The sequence below is a fragment of the Pagrus major genome, chromosome 1 (genome assembly GCF_040436345.1).
Source record: "Pagrus major chromosome 1, Pma_NU_1.0".
NCBI classification, from domain to species: Eukaryota; Metazoa; Chordata; class Actinopteri; order Spariformes; family Sparidae; genus Pagrus; species Pagrus major.
Genome location: NC_133215.1, coordinates 18,902,039 through 18,929,413, shown reverse-complemented (window position 1 = coordinate 18,929,413; position 27,375 = coordinate 18,902,039). Strand labels below are relative to the sequence as shown.

The 27,375-nt window shown below is 41.8% G+C and overlaps 1 protein-coding gene across 1 annotated transcript in view; it reads left to right on the top strand.

The window, feature by feature from the left end:
• The window catches only part of adgrl3.1 (adhesion G protein-coupled receptor L3.1), a 91,045-nt gene extending 64,002 nt beyond the window's left edge, over nt 1–27,043 (top strand). The window contains exons 13-24 of the mRNA XM_073465839.1: nt 1,599–1,775; nt 2,754–2,963; nt 9,816–10,036; nt 13,156–13,222; nt 15,044–15,135; nt 18,589–18,757; nt 20,138–20,266; nt 21,112–21,205; nt 23,832–23,960; nt 24,741–24,758; nt 25,423–25,725; nt 26,469–27,043. Coding sequence (XP_073321940.1) covers nt 1,599–1,775; nt 2,754–2,963; nt 9,816–10,036; nt 13,156–13,222; nt 15,044–15,135; nt 18,589–18,757; nt 20,138–20,266; nt 21,112–21,205; nt 23,832–23,960; nt 24,741–24,758; nt 25,423–25,725; nt 26,469–27,043 — 2,184 coding nt within the window. The remainder of the gene's footprint in view (nt 1–1,598; nt 1,776–2,753; nt 2,964–9,815; nt 10,037–13,155; nt 13,223–15,043; nt 15,136–18,588; nt 18,758–20,137; nt 20,267–21,111; nt 21,206–23,831; nt 23,961–24,740; nt 24,759–25,422; nt 25,726–26,468) is intronic.
• Nucleotides 27,044–27,375: the final 332 nt, after the last annotated feature.

The window sequence follows — 27,375 nt, the reverse complement described above, 5'->3', positions numbered from 1 at the left end:
AGGAGTTTTCAACTAGTTATGAAACAGCTTCAGTTTGATTCCTCTTTATGACCTACAGCAAAAAGAATAGCTATTTCTTCATATTTATTGTTATTCTTAAGGCCTGTCACAGGGTCAGATACAGACTTATCTGGGTTGAATAAGTCATAAAATTAAAACTATTTTTTTATACCAGAGTGCTGAGGATGAATTGTGAGGTCTCACAGCCTGAGGAAAGATGCTGCTGTGTAGTCTGGCGATACTGTACAGCACTTAAACAAAGTTTACTTTGTTGTTTATTGATCGTACATAGCCACAAACAGATGCATCATCGCTATGCATCCTGCAAACAACTATGTTTGAAAAAGGAAAACAGCTTTAAAAAAGTGTCTTTCTTTCACTCGTTTGGACACGAGGCAGTCGGAACACAACCACTTTTGGCCACAGGGGCCGCTAGAATCAACACAAAATGGCAATTACTTGTAGCAGCTTTAAAAACGACTGAAACCAGTATTTGGGACTGGTTTTTGTCTAACGAATGGGCTTGGGCCACAGACAGGCGGGAGAAGTTGGAAAGCGTTGATAAATGGACTAACGTAATGTTGGTTTTGGTCCTTTCATGGGATTTGTCGAAATTAAGAAAATACTGAATAATGGAAGCCCTGATGACAACGTAAATGGTAATCATCAGAGCTGCAGACTGTCTGAACTAAATAAAAAAGGTCAAATCTGGTGTTTTGACCTGGTAAATAATAAGACAGGAATAGGCATAGTCGTACAGCCTGAATATTAATTATTATGCATAAGCGTTGCAAGTTCTTGGTCACCGTAATGAATAAGAAAGTTAATTAGCACAGCTTTGAAAATATGTATATTTAGATATATAATAAATATATATTTTGAAAAAGTGTTAAAATGCTGTATCATTTATGTTCACTGCTGCGATGACTTGCTCTCACAAAACGTGACTCGACTGACGTCAACTTGCTCCAAATAACATGAGAACAGCTCTGGCATTAACGATAATTACACACTGAATTAGGATATAACTCCACAGTGCTTCACACTGTATGAATTGAGATGCTCCATGCAACACTATTATCTTGTGTTGCTCATTGAACAAGCAAATGCTGATCCAGTTGGTGATCCAGCTTGTTGGCAGCAGAGAGATCCTCCCGGTCTCACTTGCTCATTTTGAGAGTAACTTTTTTACAAACCCAACACACACAGCTTTATCAGTTTACACAACACGAGCAGCTCCTACACTCCGCAAGCTCACACAACAAGTGCGGACGCGGCACAGTCACCTCCTGCCATGGTTCTGTGTTTATTTGTTGCTGCACTCTCGCATTCTGTCCCTTCTGTTTGTTGTTTTGTTGTGTGTACTTGACTCCCTCTCCGTGTTTCTTCCTCTCCGTCCATTTCTCCACCAATTCCTCCCACCATTTTTCTCACTTTTTTTTGGCTCTCCCACCACTCCATGTTTCTGCCTCCCACCTCCCCATGACTAAGTATCTGTTCTCCATCTTCCTGCTTCCCCCACCACCCCTCCTCCTTTTTGTCCCTCTCTTTCAATTTCTTCCTCTCACTCTCTCTCTCTCTCCCTCCCATGCCCCCAGCATTCGGAAGAGAACTTCAATCCCAACTGTTCATTCTGGAGCTACTCCAAGCGCACCATGACGGGATTCTGGTCTACACAGGACTGTCGTCTGCTGGCCACCAATCGCACACACACCAGCTGCTCCTGCACACACCTCACCAGCTTTGCAGTGCTCATGGCCCACGTGGAGGTCAAGGTAGGCGTTTATTCTGCCATGCCTGCCAGGAGGGGGATGGGCAAGATCAAAGGGTCAGTTGTTCATCATTTGATTAGCAGTGGCTGGCAAGGCTGGTCAACAGATTTCCAAAAAAAAAAAAAAAAAAGGTGGAAGGAAGGGAGGAAAGGAGACCTCAACATCTGGAAAAAAGATTATAACTCTCCTGGCTCTCCAGTTCTGAGAAATCACACTTGGCAGGAAAATTTTTACAATTGATTTGTCAAGCCAGATGATGACTTTGAGTTGACAAAAAAATATGACAGACTTTCAGTCTATGGCGTTCTGGATGATCAAAACAGATACATATTAATTTACTATAGGGGCTTAAATCAGAGACAAAGGCTGCTGGTAAAAATGATATTTAACTGATCAGACAGTGTAAGTGGCTCATTTATTTTGATATCCATGAGCCACTGTGGGCGGCGGATAAAAACCTCATTGTCCCACTGTGTGTGGGATAAGTACTCTTTGTCTCCCTCTTTTGTTACGTTAAGACCAAGTTCCTCCTCACAAATCGGCTCTTGTAAGTCCGGATATTGTGTGACACCCAGTCTCTCCCTCTGGGCCAGAGGACGTGTGTTACTTCTAAAGGGGTCATGGTCAGAGCTAGCTTGGCAGCCCTTTGTGAACACAGTGTGAGGGTTTGAGCAGTAGATCCATCACAGCAGTGCTATGTTGAACATTGCTCCGGCTGCCAGGTTGCAGGACACTGATGGATAGAGCCAGCACACCTGTGCAACGCAGCGTAACGCTGCGGCCCTGAACGCTCAGCGACACACAGCCAGGCTCACATTAGTCAGGGGAGGGGGGATGCGAGTCTGTTTCTACAGTGAGGTTCATGTTGCAACAACATGACTCATGTATGTTTTTAGCAAACTGAGGCTAAACATAGCTACATTTAGTAACTGTAAATGACTATTAAATGATCCACTCAAGCTTGTCTCTCTCTTCCCACAGAAGGCAGACAGCATGCACGACCTGCTCCTGGACGTCATCACATGGGTGGGCATCCTGTTGTCACTGGTTTGCCTACTCATCTGCATCTTCACCTTTTGCTTCTTCCGCGGGCTGCAGAGCGACCGCAACACCATCCATAAGAACCTTTGCATCAGCCTCTTCATCGCTGAGTCACTGTTCCTGGTCGGGATCAACAGGGCCGATCAGCCGGTAAGAAGGGGTGGGATTTTCTCTGTATATGAGTGTGTGTACAACATACAGCATGTGTGCTAAATAATAATATTTTGAAGACAGGCGACATTTCAAAATGTGGCTTTTTATGCATGCTGCGTTGGCAGAGGCTCGGCATAACTGGTCACTGACCAATACCACTGATCATGCTGCATTGTTGGCAGAGTAAATTGTGAAATGTTTACTAACTTGCTGTCAGTGGTTGACCACATTGCTGCCACATGAATAAGAAACAGCAGATTTAGTCCATGCAGAGTTCCCAGAATAAATGGAAAACAGAAGTTTCTCTGCTAAACAAATCATATCTGTGTATTCAAACCAGCCTGGATTACTTAACTTTTTTTCTCATGAATTGTGCAAGGGAAAAAAACCCAGCAAAAACAGAGTTTTACTGGCATTGTTTGTACTGCAAATGCTCATTTTCCCATGACATCATTGCTATACTGAGCACTACAACCGTCCTCGGATTAATTGTATCACAGTCTGCGGCTAATTTAGAGAGGATTGCCAACCGAGACAAAAAAGGAGACAAAAACATTACTATAACATTAAGCCACCAGCATAGTTAGGTTGTTATATTTTTCTTGAATGGCAAATTAACCTAAATATAATAAATATGTCAAGCACAAAAAACCTAATTGCCTGTTCTTTGGTCTGTTCCCGGTTGCAACATAAATGATTTACAATGCACAAAGTGCACACTATGCAGCCTTGGCTGATTAGATAATGCAGTAAAGCTTATGTATTAGCTATGTTTGCGCTATCCTTCAGTCTTCTGTTGCTTTTGTTAGTCACCCCCCCCCCCTGCAGTCTATCTCTTCCCTTGCCAGGGAATCCTGTTGGTTGTGAGGAGGATGTTTGTTAAACAATAAAACTTAGACAATAAACAAAGCCCATTTGAGGCAGGCTACTAAATATGGGCTCAACCTGCATTTGGACAATCCTATTAGAGTGCTGTCAGGTAGTTTCACACAAGGCTCGAGTAAAGGATAACCTCGTATAAATGCAGGCCTGTGTGGTTAACAGATTCTTGTTTCTTGTGATGTTGCAATACTAACTCTGGATGTTTGTTATGAAATGGCAAAGTGATTTCACTTAATTAGTTGATTTTGGCTTTCTTATATTAAAAAAAACAAAAGTTATTTTTCAACCAATGATTTTTAAATGTCTCTGAGATGCAGGAGAGCAGAATTTACGTTGTGATATATATAGTGATATAGATGCTGCCAATACACAATACACAATAGTTTATAGGAATTTCATATTAATTCAATTGTTAGTGTAGAAACTCTTTTCCATCCACTAAACCTGAGAATTACTTTATACAGAGCTGTGATATAAATGGCTCATAAGCAGGGTCCAGACAGGGTCAGATAATACATGTTGACATTCAGACGAACCTGAGGGTTTATGCTGGATCACCGTGTCAGTCTGAATTGGCGTTATGTCACTGTATGCTTCAACATGTCAAGTGACATACTGTACAATTATCCTTATTCTTCAGAGTCAGCTGTACATTTAAAGGTCCAGTGTGTAGGATTTTAGGAGGATCTATTGGCATGTTTCCATTAGTATATAATCACCTGAAACTAAGAATTGCTGTGTTGTGGTTATTTTAGAATGAGCCTGGTACATTGACAGATTGAGCAGCTTCTCTTCCACGGAGTCCGCCATGTTTCTATATTCGCCCAGAACAGACAAACCAAAAACTGGTTCTGGCATTTTTAGCGACCATAGCAGTGCAGGGTGAGGAAAGGAATATTTCATTGCTTACAATCTGCAACCAAACCACTTAGTGCCACTAAATCCTACACACTGAACCTTTAGGAGAAAATTATTCATGAAAGCAACATGCGCTACATCAGTTATTACTGATGGTCAAATCTCTCAAGGCCCTCTGCTAATATCAGTGATGCCTTCTTCACTGTGGCAGGTGATTATCATATTGATAAACGTGCACAATAAAAAATACTGGGTCAATGTTACCCAGCAACAATGAATAGAAAACCCATCCATAGAAGGGTTGTTTTGATCCAGCACCTGAACATTAACGTAACACCAAAACACCCCATGGGTTTGGGTGAAGTATTACTTGTCAAATTCGGCAGCTTGGTCAGTGCCCTTAAGACTTCCAAAGAAGGCTCCCGCTGTCAAATTAGCAACAACAGGCAATATACAATGTTCGGTTAGACTTCCAGACTAAAGCGTGCTGATGAACACTCATAGTATAACATATCATGACTTTTTGAATGTTATTAACGCTGTCAAACGGTCATGATTTTGTTAGGTTTAGACGCAAAAACTAATGATTAGGTTTAGGAAAAGTTCATTCTTTGGGTTAAAATAACTACATGCAGTCTCGTTACATAAGTTACTTAAGTGAAGTAACTCACACCACATAACGTCTTGACACTTGGTCACAACCAAGAGGCGAACCCTGATCTGTGAAGAGAAAGTCCTTTGAATTACCCACACAACCAAACAGGGCCACAGCAACTTCATTATAGACTAATTGGTCTGTTTCTGTTGTTTACTCCCTCTACACAAACCTTACAAAATTGTGACTTTCTGTATACAGTTATGACAATTAGAGAGTACATTTTTCAAAAATGTCATCTCATTTGTTGTTTATCTACTATTGTGTTTTTAACATGTATAATAGAGATGTGCATTTTCACTACAACTCTTAACTGCAGTGGTCCTGGTGACACCCATGAAAAATAGTCCTGCCCCAAGCGGAGAGTCAAAATGATCACATTATCATAGGTGTCATTTACACTGAGGATGCTGGGGATATGTCTACATGTGACCAATTTTGTCCCCATCATTTTTTAAAAGCTTATTTAGTTAGCACCACAAAATGCTGACTAACAAATGAGATAAAATAAATGTTGATGCACATTGTTTTTCCTGCTGTAATTATCTACTCTCGCCTCATACGATCCCCTCATTACGTTGTCTGAAATCACAGATGTTGAAGAACACTTAAATTTTTTTTTTTTTTCATCTGAGCCCAACAACTTTTCGACACAGTGACGCCCTTGAGTATTATGCTGGGTTGGACTGGTATATGTGGACATCTATGGATAATTGGCCCTTAAATTTGAAATAATTTGCCCTTGAAAAGTGTTTTAAAAAAGTCCTTGGAAGTTTAAAAGTAAAACATGACATGTTTTCTGTACCTTCTTTAGGTTGTCAGTGACGTTATCTTAGCCCTTATGTCCCCACCACTTTTAAACACAAATTGATGCCCTTGCACATTACATTTTGTGGAGCAATTTCTACATATCAGCAAGCTAACCCTTATCAAGCTCTGTCCCTAATGATGCACAGTGCAGTTTTGGCTCAACCATCAGTGTCCACATGGTCTGCATCCCAATCACAGCCCATGCTGTATAATCCATATGGTCTGCATTCAATATGCCAATCATGGATTAGGACTTTAAACCTCACTTGGATGCGAGCACTTACACAAAAAATCGTATGCGTCAGTTTCTGAGATGAGACATTCTCTTTTAATTCCTCTGGGCAAGGTCACCCAAGTATAATCAGCATCTACTGTAGGAAACAATGATGTGTGCGAGTACTGTCACAGTGTTACTGTGCAATGTTTGCACAGAACACAATTTTGGACATCGTAGACATCTTAGTGCGAGGTAGCCTATGCTTTCTTTGTCTGTGAGCTGAATCATTACGAAGCGTATGTCTGTGGGGGAGGAAGTGCTCAGGGCTGCATCCTTCATCTCCGCCATAGTATTCAAGAAGCCTCAGTGCAGCAGCCTCGGGCCTTTGCATCCCGCTGAGCGTTGAATGAGAAAACATTCTTATTGCAAATGAAGTGACAAAATAAATTTGATAGGATGCGTTTTGACATTGAGGCTTGTGTATTTCCTTTTGTCCCTGTGTGTTTGTGTGGGAGGGATCATGTTTCTTTGTATGTATGTGCGCCGCCGTATTTGTGCGTGCCATTCTCCTGTTAATTACCGGTGACTATTTGTGACCTCCATTAACATCCTTGCCGTCACTTAGCTCGCAGCCGGTTAAGCCAGTAATTCCAGCAGGAGAACTAAATGACTTTGCATAAGCAGCCACTTTTTTTTTTCTTTTACCTGTGTGCGTGCATGCATGTGTGTGTCTTTGTGTGTGTAACCTACACTGTGCGATCATTAGAAATGGAAATGAGTGACTCCCTCGCCCCCTAAACTCATTGTCTCTCAGACATTAGGTAATTGTCTTCTCGCTGCAAACCCCTCCGTTATAAAAGTCTGCCTGTTCGCTCTCCCATTCAGTGATTTAGGAGTGACTCTTTAGATTAGAATATTGCCGTGAACGTGACGAGCCAGATCGCACCGCTCATTCCTTCCTCGTCTTCTTTACTTAAGCACGACTCTTTTCTTCCCATCCCATTGCCTAAATTGTTAATGCGGTTTTTAGGTTTGATACCCCGCTTTCATTTTCCTACCACTCATCCTTTGGTGCTCTGTTTTTTCTCTTTTTTTGACATTCAGGGGACTCTTTCTTTCTCAGGGTTTTTTTTTTTGAGTATTTTTTCATCTAACTTTTTTACATCCCTTTCATCTGTCACTGTTCACTGGCTACTAACAGTGTGATTTCAAATGTGTTCACTCACTGGTGGTATAAATGCATAACCACGGGTGGGTATCTATGTTACAATTTTTGTTTGACATTTGGGTAACACTTTCCATGAAGACCACATCCACTGTACTTTATGGGGCATTTATAGTGTGTTATAATAGTATCTAAAGTTATCATTATATAGCAGTAGCAACTGTTCAACTTTCCCCCCTCCTGTCATTTCCAGTTGGTATTACTGATGGTGCCACTGTTACGAACACAGCAGTCTGGCTACTGTTCACAGCAACAAGAATCCCAATTTGTGTTATGGTTATCAAAAAAGAATACAAACACAAGACACCAAGGCAAGCGGGAAGATGTGACAAAAAGCGAGCTACCAACGTAACGCTGAATCCACAAAAAAATCTAAGGCAGGCAACAAAACTGACAAAAACAGAAGAAATACAAAACCAAATGAAGTACAAACCAGGATGAGGCTTGGGGGACGAGGGCAGAAAACAAAAGGAGCAAACACAGAGACTGCAGGAACAAAGCGGGACAAACTGACAACAAGTGAGGGAAAATACACAAGGACTAGTTAACTAATGAAACACTGGTGAACAAAAAAATAAGGGGCAGGAAAAAGACAAAGGCAGGAGGTGTGAAGTAAAATGTGACACACAAGGATATAACCTATAAAAACCTAACTTAAAAAATCCATACCATGACAATTTGACCAAGAAACCCTGATCCAAGTGCTATGAAAAGGCAGATCCAAACACCCAGTTGTATTAATAAGTAGGCAGGTTTTGTTACTTACTGATCTAGTCCAACAATGCTGGTTTTGAACTGTCTAGAGTTACTACAGGAAACACATATCAATGACTTTGACACAACAAATGCGCTCTCCATCGAGTGAATGCCCGGCCGTCCTCCATCAGCGGGGTTCTTTTTCTTTTGCAGTGTAGATTTAGGTTTAGAGGGAACTAATCTAGAAGCAGATGGTGTCTTTTTTTCTTCAGGCATGACACTGTGCAATCTGTATTTACTACCTAATGACTAGTAGAAGCAAAAAAGTTGTCCATTGCCCGTTTAACACATACAATGATAACTTATCATTGTGCATGGACTATTGTAGCATACTGAGTCTTTACTACAGTTAATTGCTGAGGTGAGTATAGGCGAGTCATAATGTATTATAAACCTCATCAGTGAGCCTCGAGTTTATGACTACTCAAGAGCATCAGTAAGATTCATAAAACTCACATTTGTAATGTTTTGACTGTTTATATAACACATCAGAAAGCATTTTGTCTGTTTACGAGTCTAACCATGAAGCATTGTGAATGCATTTGAATTTCCCCATATCGCACTATAGATGTGGTCTTCAAAGAGAGTGTTTGATAGCTGCCATTTCACAAGAAACCCAGTGAAGAGCTTGTACAATATTTTGCTGATATAGTTTTGCTTCAAACATACAGCTCAGCTCTAGTAATGGCACAAAAAGCTGTAATTCTTCCCAAACTATTCAGTATCTAAACCGATGCTGCTGCCGGCTTTTTCTGAGCTTTTAAATGTGTCAAATTTTATGTTCGCTTTGTCTCTTTCGTACCAATCTGCTGAGTCATTTTTGCGGCGCTTCCACTCATTTTTGTTCATCCTTGGCATTGACAGAAATCATATTGTATTTTCGAGTGTTGCCAAGTCATTTGCCCTCCTCCCCAACTCCCCCATCCCCCTTTTTCTCTCGGCTCCTATTTGAAAGTGCTTTGCTGCTTCTGTTTGAAATGTGGTCAATCAGCGTAGGCTGCCGCACCAGCTTGTCACTTACATTTTCTCGTTTATCTTCTCCGATGACTTGTAGAATGTAGACGTGGGGTGAAAGTGTGAAGGAGGCTCGACTAATATTGCTATCTTGAAGTGATTTTGAGGCGTTTCATCGGCTGTAATTGCTGCTTTAGTATACTATGATTGTGAGTTCTCTCTATTTATATTTGCTGTATCCTCTCCCTCTCCAGTCTATTCCAGTATTGGCAGAACAATTTTTAATCCCTTACATTTCCTTCCTTATGTGAATATGATAAATGATTACTTCTAACTCTGACTCATACCCTTATCGCCTGCAGTGTTTGTGTCTTTCTTCCACTCTCTAACTCATCAGTGCAACTGTCCAGCCGATTAAATATTTCCTGAGCATTACTATCTGCAGTGTTACTGTATTTTCAAATCCTCTCCATCTTTTCTTTCCCACACCAGATTGCCTGTGCAGTCTTCGCGGCCTTGCTCCATTTCTTCTTCTTGGCAGCCTTCACCTGGATGTTCCTGGAAGGAGTGCAGCTCTACATCATGCTGGTTGAGGTGTTCGAGAGCGAGCACTCTAGGACTAAGTACTTCTACCTGGCAGGATATGGAGTGCCTGCTGTCATAGTGGCCGTTTCCGCCGCAGTGGACTACAGGAGCTACGGCACCGACCGAGTGTAAGGACAGAGGGCTGGTTGATGGGAGTGTAGCGCGAAGGAAGGATGGATGATGGGGTGAGGGAGGAAGGGTGGGAGGCTGGAGTGCCTGCTGTCATTTTGGCTGCGTCTGCCACAGTGGCCTCTACAAGCTGTGGCACTTCTGAGGCGTCAATACAGAGAGGTTTAGAGAGGCAGAGAAGAAGGAAGAGGGGGGAAGTATGGGGACAAGCAGGGGGGATGCACCACAGAGTGCCTGCGTGAGCACAGCAGCGACAATGTGTGAATATGGAAGGATTTAACAGGCGGGATAGAAGGAGGGGGTGCACAGTGGAGCAGATTGAGGGAGAAAAGGAGTGGTTTTAAGTGTGAGAGTGTGAGGGATGGAGTAGTCTGTCAGGGTATGCGCACGTCCATGCTGGCTTGCACTTGTGCGTGCTAAGAAAAAGCTGGCCTCCCTGAAGGAAGTGCAGAGCAGTGAGTGGGATGAGGACATACATTAAGAGCACATGGTAATGTATTAATGCATGCTTGACTTGTGCAACCCGAGACACAGGGCGAATCCAAGAAGCGGCAGCCAGCATATCAATCATATGCAGTATTTGTATAGTAGACCACCTACAAATACATCAGTCGGCATAATAGTAACACTTCCACACGCCTGACCTGTCCACTCCATTCATGCAGGGACCCTGAAAAGAACCCACGTTTTATTCATGCAGTGCGTAATGCATATTATGTGCATAATGTGCATAAATTGGATATGGTGACCTATACATGCCTGTGACCTCTATTCTGTGCCTGTATGAAATCATAAGGACTATAGAAGGCATTAACAATGTGGACGTTGCATTTAAAAAATGGTATTAGAAATATCTTTCTTCCCTCAATTGCTTATAAATGAGCTGCTCTATATAGTAAGCGAGAAATGACAGGAAGCTATAGGGCTGTTAAATGATTCACGCGCTCAAACGTTCACGGTCTCCGCTGCTCTTGGGGCCTTTTGTAGTTCAGAGCTCACAGCTTTCCACTAGCGACACATCAGCTGGTAGAGGCCTGAAGACAGGGAAAAGGGTTGAATTTAGCACTGTTTAACCGTCAAGCCACACCAATCCTTATACCACTTAGATCAATATTTCATCGTGGGATGATCATTAAAACATGAGAGTCTGAATGCCAAGCTCTGGATGAATTATCAGACCGCATGCCATTAGAGAACAGAGGAGGAGGCAATAGCGATGGTTTGATGATAAACGCAAAAAAAAGTAATAGGTTTTGGGAGAATAACATAGAGCCCATAACACAAACTGTACCTCCGACAGTTCTACACATTATAGTGTGTTTACAGGGCTTGGGGAGTACTGCTGTGAGTGCGTATGTGAAAAAGGTAGTATAAAGCCTTTTGTGGCTTCAGAGGAAGCTGCATATAATCCGATAAATTGCCACCACTGATGTCACTCAGTGGCTAAGTTGCATTGTCGGTAATTTAGTAACACTGTTGGACTCATTATGCTGAACCTGAGATGTTGCCTTTTTTATTCCATGCATTCTTCTTCCTTTTCAAAACCTGGTGCCTACATTACCCACAATGCAACTTAGTCACAGAATGACATCACTGGAGTCACAAAAGACTTTAAGCTATCTTTTTTTTTTTTTTTTTTTTTTTTTTTTTTTTACTTATAGTACTCCCCCAAGACCTGAAAAAACACACTTGTACACACTGTAAAACTGGTGGAGTTACCCTTTAAATCATTGAGAGTGTGAAAAATATTTTCTCGTAATTTAAAAAAATATTTTACCCAAACATTCGATGCATCTGCTTTTACTGTCGTCATGTATTTTTACCGGCAAAGTACATTTCATTAAAAGCTGAAAATAAGTTACATGACAAATTCATCAGTCCAGCCTTGAAAATGGCACCGCTTATCATGTTTGACATAACACATTGAGACGAAACCTCTGGAAATATCATCTGCCATCCCTGCTGTGTCACCTTGTCACATAATGCTCCCCATTCTCTCCCGATATTAGCCAGTGGCACTGACTCTCATTCACCTCCCCTAATGAAGGTTGCTATTACTTAGCAAAGGACCATAATGGTGGATACAGTGACACAGGCGGGGACCCATAATGGAGGGCTCTCTAATGTGGTGGAAATTGAAAGATTAATAATTCAAAAGCAGCTGGTCATGAATCAGTCGGCCATTTTGCTCCAGCGGTTTTTCTCTGGCACCTTTTTTGCTGCAACCCGTCGGGTCTGACCTCAGTGGAGGGCATCCGGGGGTGTTTTTTTTTTTTTTACTCTCCTGCTTGCTGCAATTGATGAGTGAAGATGGTTGGGCTAATATAATGTAGCATACAGCAGTAGATCTTTTACTACCGATGCTATAGTTGTGGTCAGAAATGAATGTGTGTGTGTAGGTGCATGTTTGTGTGTATGTGTGTGTGTGTGTGTGTGTGTGTGTGTGTGTGTGTGTGTGTGTGTGTGTGTGTGTGTGTGTGTCCCTCCTCTGTCCTTTAACCTCACCACAGCCATTCCCAGACTCCATAAATAGCTCGGTATGAGGGCTGCATCGATAAGTCAGTATTCAAATGAACACAGTCATGTCATATTTTTGTGAGTAGGATGTGGCCACGTCATATATCTGTGCCCTAAGGGGGAAGTAAAGGTTTATTTATCACAGGTGCTCATCCCTCGCTGTCTCCCCCTCTGTGTGTGATGTATGTTTGAGGTCTGCGTAAAATCTATTTCCTTCACCCTGCCACACCTTCCTTACTGTTCTTCATCTCTTTCACATTTTCACCCTACCCAATTCCTTTTGTCCTCCCTCTGTCAGGATGCATTTGATGTACTGTATGTCATGTAATGTGCTGCTTTTTTTTCCTCCTTATGTCATTTGTATGTGTATATATATGTGTGTGTGTGTGTGTGTGTGTGTGTGTGTGTAACTATGATGCATGTCCTGTCCTCTGATGGTATATCCTTGCTACCCTACATCCATCTGAGACTGAGGCATGTTTTTAATCCCTATGCATCTCTCCTCTCCTGTTCTTCTTCACTCTGTTTCTCATGCGTGATGTCTTTCTCCCTTGTCCTCACTCTCTCTCTTTTCTCTCTTGCTTTCTCTTTGTCTCTTTAGGTGCTGGCTGCGATTGGACACCTACTTCATCTGGAGCTTTATAGGCCCTGCCACACTCATCATTATGGTAAGATACACATACATGCATGCTCACACACACTTGACATAGCATTACATGTTACAGGGTCGACTGGCTGTCACGTGTTTGTGCAGGAACGACGGGCTGCGTTAAGGTGTTCGTTAATTCTTTACAATGTTTGCCTGAGCTCCTCAACAGTGGAAGTGGAAGGAAGATGGAATTTTATGAGTCAAATTTCCCGCTCATGGATTAACTCTCATGTGGGCAAATATTCCAACAAACTGGACATTTTAGGACATAAGTGACATTTCCACTTGGAACTTTTAGTCCAAAAGGAAAAACCAAAAGGTTTCCTGAGCCTGTTGTTGCCTGAGTTTACACTGAGGAATATAGTCAATCCCACACATTGTTCACATCTGCATTGGCACATCTGCATATGCCCATAATAGCATGATAGTCCACAGCTGTGTTGGAGGTGTGTTCATGATCTAGTACAGCAACTCATTAATTCAAATATCCACAGTCCTTTTTATATCAGCAAAAGGGAAAACATTATTATTTTTTTTTAGTATATACACAAGACATAGCCCATTGTGGTTAATTTTTGAATGTTTAAACTAACATTTTTAAATATTGCTCATTTAAACTTTGAATTAATCCATGGACAAATATGTTAAATATGTTAAATATAACAAAACATGTATATATAAATCAAACCGTGTTTCCATGACGGTCTAAACACCCATGAAGATTAGAGAAGTTAGTCTGCTGACAATGGAAAAAGTCAGCAAAAAGATTTTACAAGCTAAAGCTGAGATGGAGCGTGAAATGACTGGCAGCTGCAGATTTTTAGAAATGGTGGCTGAAATGAAAATGCTGCGATTACTCAACCGATCACAAATGTTCAGCCTATAAGCCAAAGTTCCCGTACTTTTGGAAAATACTACTCCCCCCCAGCAGGGACTTTTAGGTGGGGTAAAATAATGTTCCCAGAACTTAATTTAGACTCTGGTCCCAGCCGATATTCCAGTGGTTACCAGTCTCAAGGGGAAGTTGTGGTGGACACAGGGCTATAGAGCACAAACCACAGATAACAACTCAACAAAGTTATGTTGGCTCTTAAGTTATTTGATGATCCAGGCACTGTACTCCCTCCCGGGCTTTCTAATTCATCACAGTGCAGCCCAATTACACGGTATAAAGGGAAACACAGTCAATGAACAACGTCAATGAATGAAACTGTTGCGAGGAGCATACCTTGAACAACAGAGGCAGAAATAGAGTTAGACAACTAGGCAGACACACTGGGAAAAAAAGCATAAAGAGAAGTGTTTGGGAAGGAGAGAATGGTGTTCTTAATTAGGTGAATGTCAGCACGAACACTGATGCTCTGCACTCATTTAAGAAATGTCAGGCAGGCTATCAGGGATCTAACTGGGGCAGTGAGTGGGAGTGGTGCAGGTGGGACTGCTCTGTTATGACTCTATGCCCACTGGTAACATATACAGCCTCGGAAACCCAGCACAACAGTCCAGACAGTCATTATTAAACCACCCTATCTATGCATTACCAGGCCAATAGAACAGACAGCATCTGTGAGAATTGGATTTCTATTGTAACAGTGATCCTCAATGGGTGTAATGACTGCTGTATTTTCCCCGTTGCTCAAGCTGCTGTATTTTAAGCACATAAAGGGCGGTTGATTGTGGGCTGATACTATGTCCCCAAGCCAATTACTGCTGGAAGGGAAAATGAAATGATATGCACTGTGTGCGAGTGAATTGTTGTGGTGACATTGTGTCTTTAATTAGGCTTGTTGCTGCAGAATATTAACTTGTATATGTGTGTGTGTCTGTGTGTGTATTTCAGCTGAATGTAATCTTCCTCGGTATCGCTCTTTATAAGATGTTCCATCATACGGCCATTCTCAAACCAGACTCTGGATGTCTGGACAACATCAAGTAAGTACATGTGTGCATACAGTCGCTGCCATCACCGGCATGCCTGGTTTAGAAAGCAAGCGTGATTACGCATGCCTGTGTGTGCGGAGTAAGTTTATGGAATAATTATGGGAAACCCACCAATCAAAACATAAAACATAAATCAGAAGATTGATGGCACTCTCATGACTGTCTGTTCACTATGCAGCTGGAGCCAACAGCCTGTTAGCTTAGCTTAGCAAAAAAAACTCGAAAGCTCACTAAGTAACACAGAATTTTGAGTTTAAAGTCAGAATTCTGACATTAAGACGAGAAAAACTTTTTAAGGTGGACGAATGAATAAAGAACAAGATACTATGTGTTAACAGGGAGCTTTAGATTAGCCAGGCTAGCTGATTCCATTCCTCATGCTAAGCTAAGATAATGAGCTGCATGCTTCAACTTCACATTTACCTTACAGACTTGAGAGTGGGTAAAGTTTATTCCCCAAATGTCTGACCATGTCCATCAGCCTCTTTTGGTAAGTTAGCAGTTCACATGAAGCGTTTGACCTTCGTCTTACATCATTTTAAGACCCATCTCATTGAATTTATGTTATTCCCAGTCATGTCATTATTACTCATATCACCCTCAGAGAATGTCACTGAAATATGACTTCATTTCCACTGAGCATTGAAATGCTGTCTACTAGGCTAACTAGTCAGGATTGTGTTATGGTGTCATTCTAATGCAGCTAAAGACAAAAGGCTCAGTCTAATTCAAACAATATGCCGTGGCTCGGAGCTCAGGGCCTTACTGAGGCGCGGCTCAGAATTCATAATGTAAAACACAAAACGGCTAACTCGTGTGATTTATCATTTAAATATTACTGCCAATGTATCTTTGATGACAGTAGTTTTAAGTTGGATTTCGAGTGGGGAGCGTTTCAGACATGTAGACGAAAACCAGCTGATCTTTGCTTCAGTGCCGTTCATGGGAACGTAATCAAAAAGTCTGAGGAAAGATGAAAATCAAAGAACGGTTTAGAAATATGATGCTTTTGGATGTTTTTCCCCCTTTTTAATCACTTTCCTTCCTGTTTCTGAGCATACTGAGGGCTGAATAGATTTTAATCTATTTCACTTCATTAGTCATGTCTTATAGTGGTTCATTTACTTGTTAATCATCATCATGCCCTTTTTGTCTTATTATTTTTCTTCCTTTTGTTTTCTTTGCCATCACAAGTTGTCTTTGTTGTGGATTGGCTCTGGTAAGGCCGCTCTCCAATCAGGATGCCTTTTGTCCGCTGAGACATTTTGATTGGTTTGCTTGTTGTCCTGTTTGTCCGTAGAAATCTGCTGAGAGTCTGTGCATATCCCTCAATTAACCATTAACCTGCCTTGTAAAATGGATTACTTGTTGATGTGTGATTTGTGAGCCCCTGTGACCTACAGGCTTAATGTGCTGTTGAAATATTAGAATGGTGAGATGTGAATGAGGGGAAACAGAGCTGAGAGAGAAACCATGACTCAAGGGAGCACTGGAGGAAGAGGTGGAATGAAGGGATGGAAAAAAGAGGGATGAGTGTACCCTTTATTGAAGAGGGTCGTCAGACGAGCTTTATTGGAGGTTCTGTCTCGCCTGAATGGTGCCACAGAGGGCAACATCGAATCAATCACCTCAGTCTCACTCACTTACTCTCCTCCTCTTTCTCTCTTCCTTCCTCCTGACTCTCCTAATATCTCCCCCTCTCTGTTTTTCTCTCTCCCCTTTCCTACCTTACCTCATTTCTTCGTCTCCATCCCTCACATGAGAGGTGATCACTGCCCAGTCAGCCAATCAAATTAACAGCCATCTTCGTGGCTGTGGCAGACCCCGAAACTGTGACCTTTAGTGGGAAATGTCATTTATAATGGCAGTAATGTCCCTCTACTTACTGCCCAGCGGAGCCACGCACAGTCACACGCACGCGCTCAGGGGAGGACTTACAATGCATACACATGCCTCGACACGACCAACTTCCTCTGACATTTGGCCTTTATGACGCTCTTCTGCATGGGCTTTATTTAAAATGGAGGTTCACAGCCTTGGAAACTTTTATTAGATTTAATTCCATTAAATTCTTATAGTCACAATTGCACTAACAGACTTCAGTGTCCACTTTTGCCTGTGAAAACGTCTTTTACACTGTGCCCAAGTGCATGGGCAGAGTGAGCGTTTGGTCGTAACTTTGGGAGAAGAAAAGTCTCGACTGCTTGACTTTCTCGAGACAAGTGGCTGACGTCAGCTGGCTTATAACCTCCACTCCCTCTCTTGAGATGATATCTAAGCGAGCAAATCCACTCTCTCTCTATTCTCTCACCCTTTCCGTAAGAGTATAACTCTTTTAGGCAAAAACCTCCCACTGTTTTCTCCATCCCACTCCCACAGCGTTGGGATTCCGAATGAACCCTCTCTAACCCTTTTTTCCCTCCTCTCGGTCCCACGTGCATCAAACTTGCCTGAATAGCTTTTTCTGATCTAGGGAATGAGACAAGAGTCTTATCCTGCTTACAATGAAACCAATATTATAGACTGTACATTTTTTGTGACATAGCCAAGGTTATGAAAGTTTGGATTTTCAATTAGTTTTTCTTTTCTTTTAGTTTTTACTTTTAGATGTCAAATTAGTTTACTTTCAGTTCGTTTTCAGAGTGCATTTCATACACTGTAAAATCTGACAAAGTGACTTTACTTTAAAAAAAATCAAACAAACCGATAACCTCAAAATTAATAAAGTAGAGTTTGCTTATTTTAAGTTTTTAGCTCGTACAACGAACAAGAGTTTTTCATACTCTTTTACTTTGTTTATGTTTTATAAGTAGCCACCTTTCCAGCTTCAAACTGTTCTGGGGACCTTATGCCCGGTTTGTTTATTCAATTATGGAAATACAGAATATCCAATAGTTTTATTTTTTATTCATCTAGTTTTAGTTTATTTTTGTCAGGACCATGTATAATGTGTCGGAAGTATGTAGCTACAAATACAAACAAAATACATGTACAAAATGTGCTGCTAAGTGCCTCGAATTCAAATATTTGTATATGTTGTATGTGTAGCATGAAGGGGCAAATTAACCTAAAATGAAATTATGTTTATTTTATTTTATTTTATTTTACTTCGCTTGGTAACCAGACTAATATTGTTTCACTTCAGGTTTAGGTTTTATTACAGATTATCTTTCTTATTTAGTTTTAGCCTTATTTCTTTTTTTTTTACTGCTTAGTTTTGTTTTAGTTCATTTTAAGATTTGATTTTACATTAAAAAGTCAGGAAAACAATTACCTCATAATTACCAAGTAAAGTAGACTCTTAAATTTAAGATGTACGAGCTAAAATGTTTTTAAATTTTTATTCTACTTCAGTTAATTTTGAGGTAATCGGTTTCCTCAAAGTCCCTTTGTCAGATTTTATTTTGTACAGTAATTAATTAAGCATTATTCCCTTCTCTGTAGGTCTTGGGTGATCGGGGCCATAGCCCTGCTGTGTCTGCTGGGCCTGACTTGGGCTTTCGGCCTAATGTACATCAATGAGAGCACCGTCATCATGGCCTACCTTTTCACTATCTTCAACTCCCTGCAGGGCATGTTCATCTTCATCTTCCACTGCATACTGCAGAAGAAGGTGAGGGAGACGAACCGAGACAAAGCCGGACAGAAATAGACAGACAGCGTGACGGGCAGACAAACACAATCTCACACAGACACACACACATACACACACACGCTAGCATTGATCAGCAGGGACACCAAAAATATCTGCCGAGCTGTCACAGATTTGATTGGTCATTCAATAACCCTACTGGCTGCTCAACTCGCTCACTTTTTTATTCCCACTACCTCCCTCAGCAGGTAGCAAACCAAGCTGCTAGTCTTACAAAGTTTCTGTCTTACCCCGACAGAAAAGGCAGTTTTTCATCATCGGGCAGGGTCATCAGGCCTGAAATAGCTTGTTCAAAATTGTGATAATATTTTGCTCGAATTGTTTTATATCTTGAACACATGCAGAGAGAATACACGTCTGTTTTGCAGTCTAAGTGACCGAGGTTGTGATGATCTCTGTGATGTCTCTGTGAACACAGTTCCATTTGCAACCCCTTTAGATGTGTTTTGGGTTTGGTTGGCCTGAAGGATTAGAGGCATTTTGTGAGCACATATGTTCCACTTTTCATATTTGCATTACATGAATGGCTTCCAGGAAGAGCCTACACATCCAAGGATATTTTTACAAAGTCTCCCACACGCTGTCAGTGCCTGGGAGTGCAGAAGAGGAGTAGGATCTGGAAAGAAAATTCATCAAATGCTTAATACACTCATCTGGCTGCAGTCCCGCAGAGAGTTTTTAGTTTTAAGTGTTCGACCAGTAAATAAGTGCTCTGTGTGTGTATGTGTGTGTGCAGTGTACTTAGGTATGTGTTAGGCCACGGGATCAGGTATCCTGAGAGATGTGTCCTCAGAACAGCGCTGAGGTTTTCCTTGGCTGCGGCCCAACATGGTTTCTCCCAAGATGCATGGAGCAACTCACCACACAGCTGTTCAAACAGAGCATGTGGCAATACACGTCTGCAAGTCCAACAAGCTTGTTAAAAAGCAATTACAGTCCTATTTGTTCTAACTTGATTGGGATCTAAATGCAGATGTTCTGTGTGTACAAGTGCATCATATGTCTCCCGGAGGAGTATGTCCGTTTCAGATGGATATGTGGCAGCAATAACATCAGGGTGGATGCTGATGGGGGGGAAAGTTTATGAAGTTAATCCTTTAATGTCTAAATTTTTATGGAGTTAGTGTTTGCACAAGGAATTTGAGTAGAAGAAGAAGTTAGCAGGGACACTCTATCAAGTTAAGCCCTTCCAGTCTGTTCCTTTCCGGGTATGTCATCCTAAAAATATGCCTCAATATGTGCTTGTTAAAGTGGAACATCAGTCAATTCCCCCTCCTTCATGTGTTTTATATATGTGCATAGTGTGCGTGTGCGTAACCCTCTCCATCTCCCACCGCCCAGGTGCGTAAAGAGTACGGCAAATGTCTGCGTACTCACTGCTGCAGCGGCAAGAGCGTGGAGACGTCCATCTCCTCCTCCAGTAAGACCACAACGTCACGGACCCCCGGCCGCTACTCCACAGGCTCACAGGTGAGCTTACCTGCCTGCACACCTGGACGCTACAGCACAGCAGACTCGCAGGTGAGGCCGGAGCACGCCATGAGGGTTTTGGGTTATCGCTGATCACTTTCAACTTAAATTTTGAGTTTTTAATTTAATTTTAGGCAGATGTAACAAGACTAAAACAACGTTTAAAGGTCCCATAGTGTAGATATCCATGTCTTGTTTTAGAGCTGACCAATCAGAGCAGACTTTTAGGGAGGGGGGCCTTAAAGAGACAGGAACTAAAAGAGTGTTCGGACAGAGGGTGAACAGTGGTGTTGCAGCAATGGACAGTATGAGAAAAATGTTGTGTTTTTTGAACATCAAATCATATAAACATTGTCTAGTAACAACCCACAAATAAAAGCATGAACCTGAAAATAAGCATAATATGGGACCTTTAATGTGAAAGTTAGAATATTTTATATAGTCTGTGCAGACTTAAATGCGGATTTTGTGTTGAAAGTGAGATAGCCCAAACCCTGACTTACACCTTCAGATATTGATGCTGACACACAGGTAGATGGAGCATAAATGGCATTGACGGGTGATTATTTTTCCCCACCTGCTTCTCCCTCACTGGTCGTTGCTTTGCCTTTTCCTTTACTGCCTCTCCTGCACTAATTTGCCCTTCTTTTGCACATCATACCACCATATATTATGTTTCTTACCATAATTATTTCCCTAATTTGTCGTCCCCTCCCTCGACTTCTCCCTGTTCCTTCCCTTTATTTCTTTTCCCCTTCATTACTGCCACTCCTCTCTCTCTGTCCACACCATCTCTCCCTCATTTTCCCTCTCTTTCTCTCTCGCTTCTCCTCTCCTGTGTATAGAGTCGTATCAGGCGGATGTGGAATGACACTGTGAGGAAACAGGAATCTTCCTTCATCACTGGAGACATCAACAGCTCTGCCACGCTCAACAGAGGTAACCACGGGATACCTACCATTTGCATCCTCATCACTGTCACCATATCTACTTTATTAATAGCGGGAGGCTCAGACAGCATACGCTGTCATTTAGTAAAGTGGTAGGAGTCCAAACTTCTGATAATGGTGCCGTGTTCTCGTAGAGAGGAAGATTAGCAGAGTAGAGTGTAAATATCGCTTACTACTTTCGCGCTGCTTCAAAGGATGACATTACAGGAGGGAGAGTTATGAGCGGACTCTTGTCAAAACTGAAGCATCAACCGGTTTGTGGTCCCATTATAAATCTACAGAGTGTAGCGCCGACTGTGTTACAGAGGGTTTCTATACCGCTTTAGACGATAGTCATCTTTTGAAGCATGTGAGGGGGATAAAGCCTTTAAGTTAAAGTATGTGTGCAAGTCTTGAGCTGAGCACCCATGGTCCCTTGATTATTATACTATAACATATGCAGAGTTGCTCTAGATAAATGCTTTATTATTAGCTGAATGGAGTTGTGTGTCACTTCAGGTAAAGTTACTGCTTCTAAAACAGCACTAGAAATGTGTGTTTTGCAGCGTTTTTCACCAGAGAATCTATACGTTCTGACTAGCTCATCTCATTATATGAAGGCTACTGTAGTTCCCAAGCTTTTAAAGGAACATTAGGCTCAGGTCACTGTATTGACACTGTATTCTGAGCTGTCCCTTCAGAGTAAGCCACTGTAAGAATGGACTCCATGAGCATAGCTGTCTGAAGGCGAGGGTAATGAGGACATAGACACCCAAATGGCCGGACATTTTGTCACACACACACATGCGGCGGAATGCACTCGAACGCACACATACACTGCCATTTGTTAGTCTCTAAGTCGAGGTGTGGCCCTCACTTCCTTCAGGCCACTAATAAGCTGTTAGCATGACAGATTGATGCTAAAGCAGACACGGTGTGTGTCAGCGCCTGAATTATCACACACTTAGTGAGGCAGGGCTTAAGACACCCCCACCTCCTCCCTCCCTTCCTCCCTCACACTTTAAAGTGTGCTGCAGAGAGCTACTTAGCCAGTAGATTTCAAATGACTACATACTGTGGCTTAGAGAATAAGGATGGGGTGGAATAAATTGGATATTCTGATAGGAGATTGACTTGTTGAAATTTGAGGAGAGAGAATTGGAGACGTGAATGTGGTCATTTTAATTTTAAGTGCATTTTAAGACATTAATATGTCTAATATTTATTATTTCTTTTGTCTGTTTTTTGTCAAGTTGGGACTATGGGTGCAAATTAGCTGCTTGGTCACACTAACATATTTATTTTATATTGCTTCTTTCACCAACTGAAAAAAATAATTGAGTGGTCGGAATCTAAAGGATGTTTTGTGCCTACCTGAGTTTTAAAATAAACATTTGAAAAAGCATTGTATGTCTGCATCTGCCAATGGGCCATCACAAAAAAAGCATAATTATGTTAATTGCACTCCAAGAGAGACTTGATGTTCTCTGCAATTAAGTGGGGGAATAAAATTGAGGGGAAAAAGTGCATGTATACGTATCATCAGCATTGGCAACTGGCCAAAATGAGTTGGGGAAAAAAAATTCAGCATATTCAGTATCAGCAAAGATCCATTATGATGCATAAAATCCTTTTTTTTTTTTTTTTTTTTTAATAGAGAATCTACACTGATGCCCAGAAAATGATTCAATATTCGGCCACATTCCACTGTCTCCATTATTTCTTATTTATTCTACCTGGAACTATATTCTGTCGGCCAAGTTCAGGCTGCTGGCCAACATCTTGTTTCTGAAATAGTACAAGTGAAAAGTTTAATAATATGAACTGTGATATCCTCAAACCTTAGGTTTAGGAGGTAGATGAGTAAAATGTGGTATATTCTTTTAGCTGAACACCTGTTCCTCTTAGCGAAAAAAAAATGACACCACAAATATCCATCTAACTTGTGTTTTTAAGCTACATGAAATACTTAGTACTATAGGCATAGTGCTGGAGTTAGTGTGTTTGACACGGTGGAGAATACAACACAAGGATGAATGCATAGGAGCTGTCATGTTCATTCGTCTTCTGTTTTTTCTGCAGTGTCTTTATGTGCACAAGATCTGTCTCCCACCTAGGGATGAAAATGCACTGAGAACACCTTTTTTTGTGGCCCCCATTAACTATCCTGTAGTCATGCTACTCTGCTCAAGCGTATTGAACTGCAGCACAATCTTCTCCAAGCTATGCTACTCTCTCTTTGTCTCTCTCTCTCGCTGTCTCCCTCTCTCTCTCTGTCTCGTCCCCTCCCTTGGCCTGAACGCAGTGGCTGCAAGAATGACTTGTCAAGCTTTTTCTTGGCTTTCACCTCGAACTATGTTTGCTTGTTTGATTTACTTGTCCTCTTCTCTCCCTCTTTCTTCCACACACTCACTTTCCATCTCACTCTCCCTTCTCCTCTCTCCTTCTCGCTTACTTCCACTCTGCGACGTCTACATGCTCTCTCCTTCACCCCTTCTATCTCTGCCCCTTTTTTTCCCCTTGAGTGCTTCTCTCTTCTTTTTCTCTCTTGACTTGGCTGTTGCTTTTCCTCTCTCTTCCTTCTCTCGACTTGGCTGTTTGCTCTTCCTCTCTCTTTCTCTATCTGTCTGTACCAGGAGCCATGGCTAATCATCTTATAACTAATGCTCTCCTTCGTCCCCATGGTACTAACAATCCTTATAACACTCTCCTGGGGGACTCGGCAGTCTATAACAACCCAGCTGTGGGCATGTACAACACCCAAGGTGTGCCTGATGTTCCTATTATAAACATACAGCATTTGGAAAGTTAGCGTAGAGTTTAAATTCAATTTATTTTGCATGGTTATTTCATTTAAAAATGTTTGCTACCGTGGTAAACTTTTTGGCTGCATATCTGATCTCGCCTTATTATGGCTCCCAAGTGAGGCGATCAATCACACTGCAATAATCTCTCACAAAGGACACCCACTGGGCAGTTCTCGCAGCACATAAATGTAGAGAGGAAATTCTGTTGATGATTTATCGAAACAGTATAACAAGATCACATGCTGATTTATTGTATGCTATAGATGCATGCTATACGTTACTGGCTGCAGTTTTACTGTATCTTTTATAAGCTACTTGGGAGCCATGAAATATTTGCACTATTTTGTGTTAATGTTCTATTTTACACAGTGTGTGCTTCATTTTGAATGTCATTTTGTGTGTGTCAGTTGGGACTTGTGTATCGCTTGTCTTAGTGCACGTATGCTGTTTATAAACTATGTTTTAAATGTAATTTGTGAGGTGTTTTTTTTTTTATGTTTTCACTATGTTAAATAAATAATAAACCACATGATAGCTGCCAGTTAACGATAAGGCCTTGAAAAGCAGTCAGTCAACTGACTTTGATTTTGAGAGGCAGGGTTTCTTTGTTAAACCCCTTTTTATCATCCCTCCAATTACTGTGCAACTGTTGATTTTGTAGATGGCGAAAGTTGCTTCTCTCGCAGTATGAACTCACGACTGTCTCTTTTCTCCCTTCTCCCTCATGCTGTCCATTAGCACCTTACCGAGACACAAGTATGGGCTAAATTAATACTCTTCCATAACATTAATTTCTTCTCTCTTTTCTTGCCTCCAAAGCACTGTGCCGAACATTTTTCAGTCCAATCTACATCCAAACAGCAGTGTTGTTTGGCTGTCAGCCACGCCAAAGTCTTTTTTTACTCAAATCATTAGTCAGTCCATGTAGTACAGTGGATTTATTTGGTTTTTCTAGAAAATGCTGTTAAAAAAATCCTTCCTTGAACACAATATGTACTTATGTACAATATAAAAAAACATTGAATCTGAATTATTGTGGATCAAATGTGCAAATTGACATTTGAGTTAGAATTGAGCTGCAATAGGTTTGCCCTTAAAATCACTTGTAATGTAATAACTTTAAGTATCACTTCAAAACATTTATCATATTTTGCAGCGAAGCTCTTAACACTGCTCTTTGTATTGCTCTAGTGCTGGCAGTAATTGAGAAAAGAAAGTACTTCTGAGGTTTCTCTTAAATGAATTATGGATGCTTGAAGCATTTTTCTTTCCAAAAAATATCAGTGCTACTTTTTAATCCTCAATTCACAGCACACACGATGATATCAAACAATAATTAAAATCTCTCTTCTGAGAAATCCACTTAGTTTATTTAAGAATCCTAATAATTATTACTTTTTGTATTAATTTTGTTCCTCAGAGGGCATCCTGAACAACGCAAGAGACTCCAGTGTTATGGATACACTCCCGCTGAATGGTAACCATACCAACAACTACAGCATGGCCAGCAGTGAGTACTTGAGCGACTGCGTCCAGATTCTAGACCGTACCGGCGGCTACGGCACCCACAGCAACCACAAGGAGACAACCCTGGAGAAGAAGATCCTCAAGGAGCTGACCTCCAATTACATCCCGTCCTACCTCAACAACCACGAGAGAGCCACCACTGAGCGCAATCACAACCTGATGAACAAGCTGGTCAACAGCAGCATGGCCAATGGAGGTGACTGTTTTGATTTTCAAATTACACGTTTAGATAGTCACACACGGTTTTATCTCGATAGACACACTACTCGAAAACCTCACAAATAGAGCTGAAATAGAGCACCTTCCATAAGTTGGGTTGCCTAAACGCTTTTTCTGTCTCATATTTTAACTAGAGCGGGTGTCTAACGCTAGGAACAGTGTTTGGCGTTTCGTTACGTGCTTTGTTTTTTTGACATGCACAGGTGCTGTAAATGAATATGTTAAACCTGCAATACTTGACTTTTTGGCCACTTGGAGGCAGCTGAAACCACCTGTGAACAAAACACTGGAATATTGTCACCTTTCAAAATTAATGGCAAACTTGCTAGTGTACAGTCCCATAATTTTCGGTCCAGCAGATGCTGAGAAACATTGTCTAAGAGTCGTGTTTCTGGCCACCTGGCATATGTAAGTCCAATACTCACTATCCTCTTAGCTGTCTTCGGTGTCCGAGATTCACCATAAAATTATAATACATTTGTTATTTATGGATAAATTATGTTAATTGAAAACACTGAGTAGTTAAAGCTGGAATCTCTTCTGTGGAACGCTAGAATCATCACCACGTCACCATACAAGCAAAAACACTGCCCCTTTTTCTAAAATGAGCAGAGCAGTGCTGTAACTATTATTCCTGCCTGGGTCTTTCAGGGAGCATGGCAGGAGGCAGCAGCAGCAGCAGCAGCAGCGGAGTTGGTGGCTGTGTGGGCAGCAGTAAAGAGGACAATGGCCCCATGGTGCTGGACAACCCTGCAGCCTTCCCCCATGAGGAAAACCTGGGTTTGGAGATTATCAGAGAGGAGTCCAACGCGCCGCTCCTGCCGCCACGGCCTCCTCCACCAGACAGCCACCCCCCACCTCCGCCACCTCCCCACAGCTTCGCTCGGCCACGGCGCATTCCCCAGGAGACCAGCGAGAGCTTCTTCCCCCTGCTGACCAACGAGCACACTGACGAGCACACGCATTCGCCCAACCACAGAGACTCACTTTACACCAGCATGCCAGTGTTGACGGACCTTCCAGATGGGCAGATGAATGGTTTAACAGACGGAGAGGAAGACAGCTCCGGGGAACTGCAGCCCTGTAAGAGTGCCACTGCTCCAGAGCTGGATGACGTCTATTATAAGAGCATGCCAAACTTAGGCTCCAGGAATCACCTTCACGAGCTCCAGAGCTACTACCACATGGGCCGTGGTGGCAGTGATGGGTACATGGTGTCCGGAAGCAAGGAGGAGTCTGATTCGTCGCCTGAGGAGCCGCCCATAGACCCTTCTCACCTGGTCACCAGTCTATAGAGCCAATCAAGAGACTTCTATCCCTCCCCAGCCTACTCTCACACTTCCAACCCTCCAATGAAAACATTCTGTGTTGTCGACTGAGCTGGCCCCGCCACCCTGGACTGATGTGCTGTGTGTGACATTAACTATGGCTCATGACAATATGGTTGAGATATCGCCGGTCAAGTGGAAGCTGGGACTGAATGTATTGTCATAAATGGTGCAGACTGAAAGGGCGGTTTCTGAGAGACTTTTTGTGAACATCAAACAGAAATGGGACATTCAACCTGGAAAGGAGAGGAATGGGGAGGGATTGTGTAATTTTACCCTACCTGTTACTTTAATTTTGA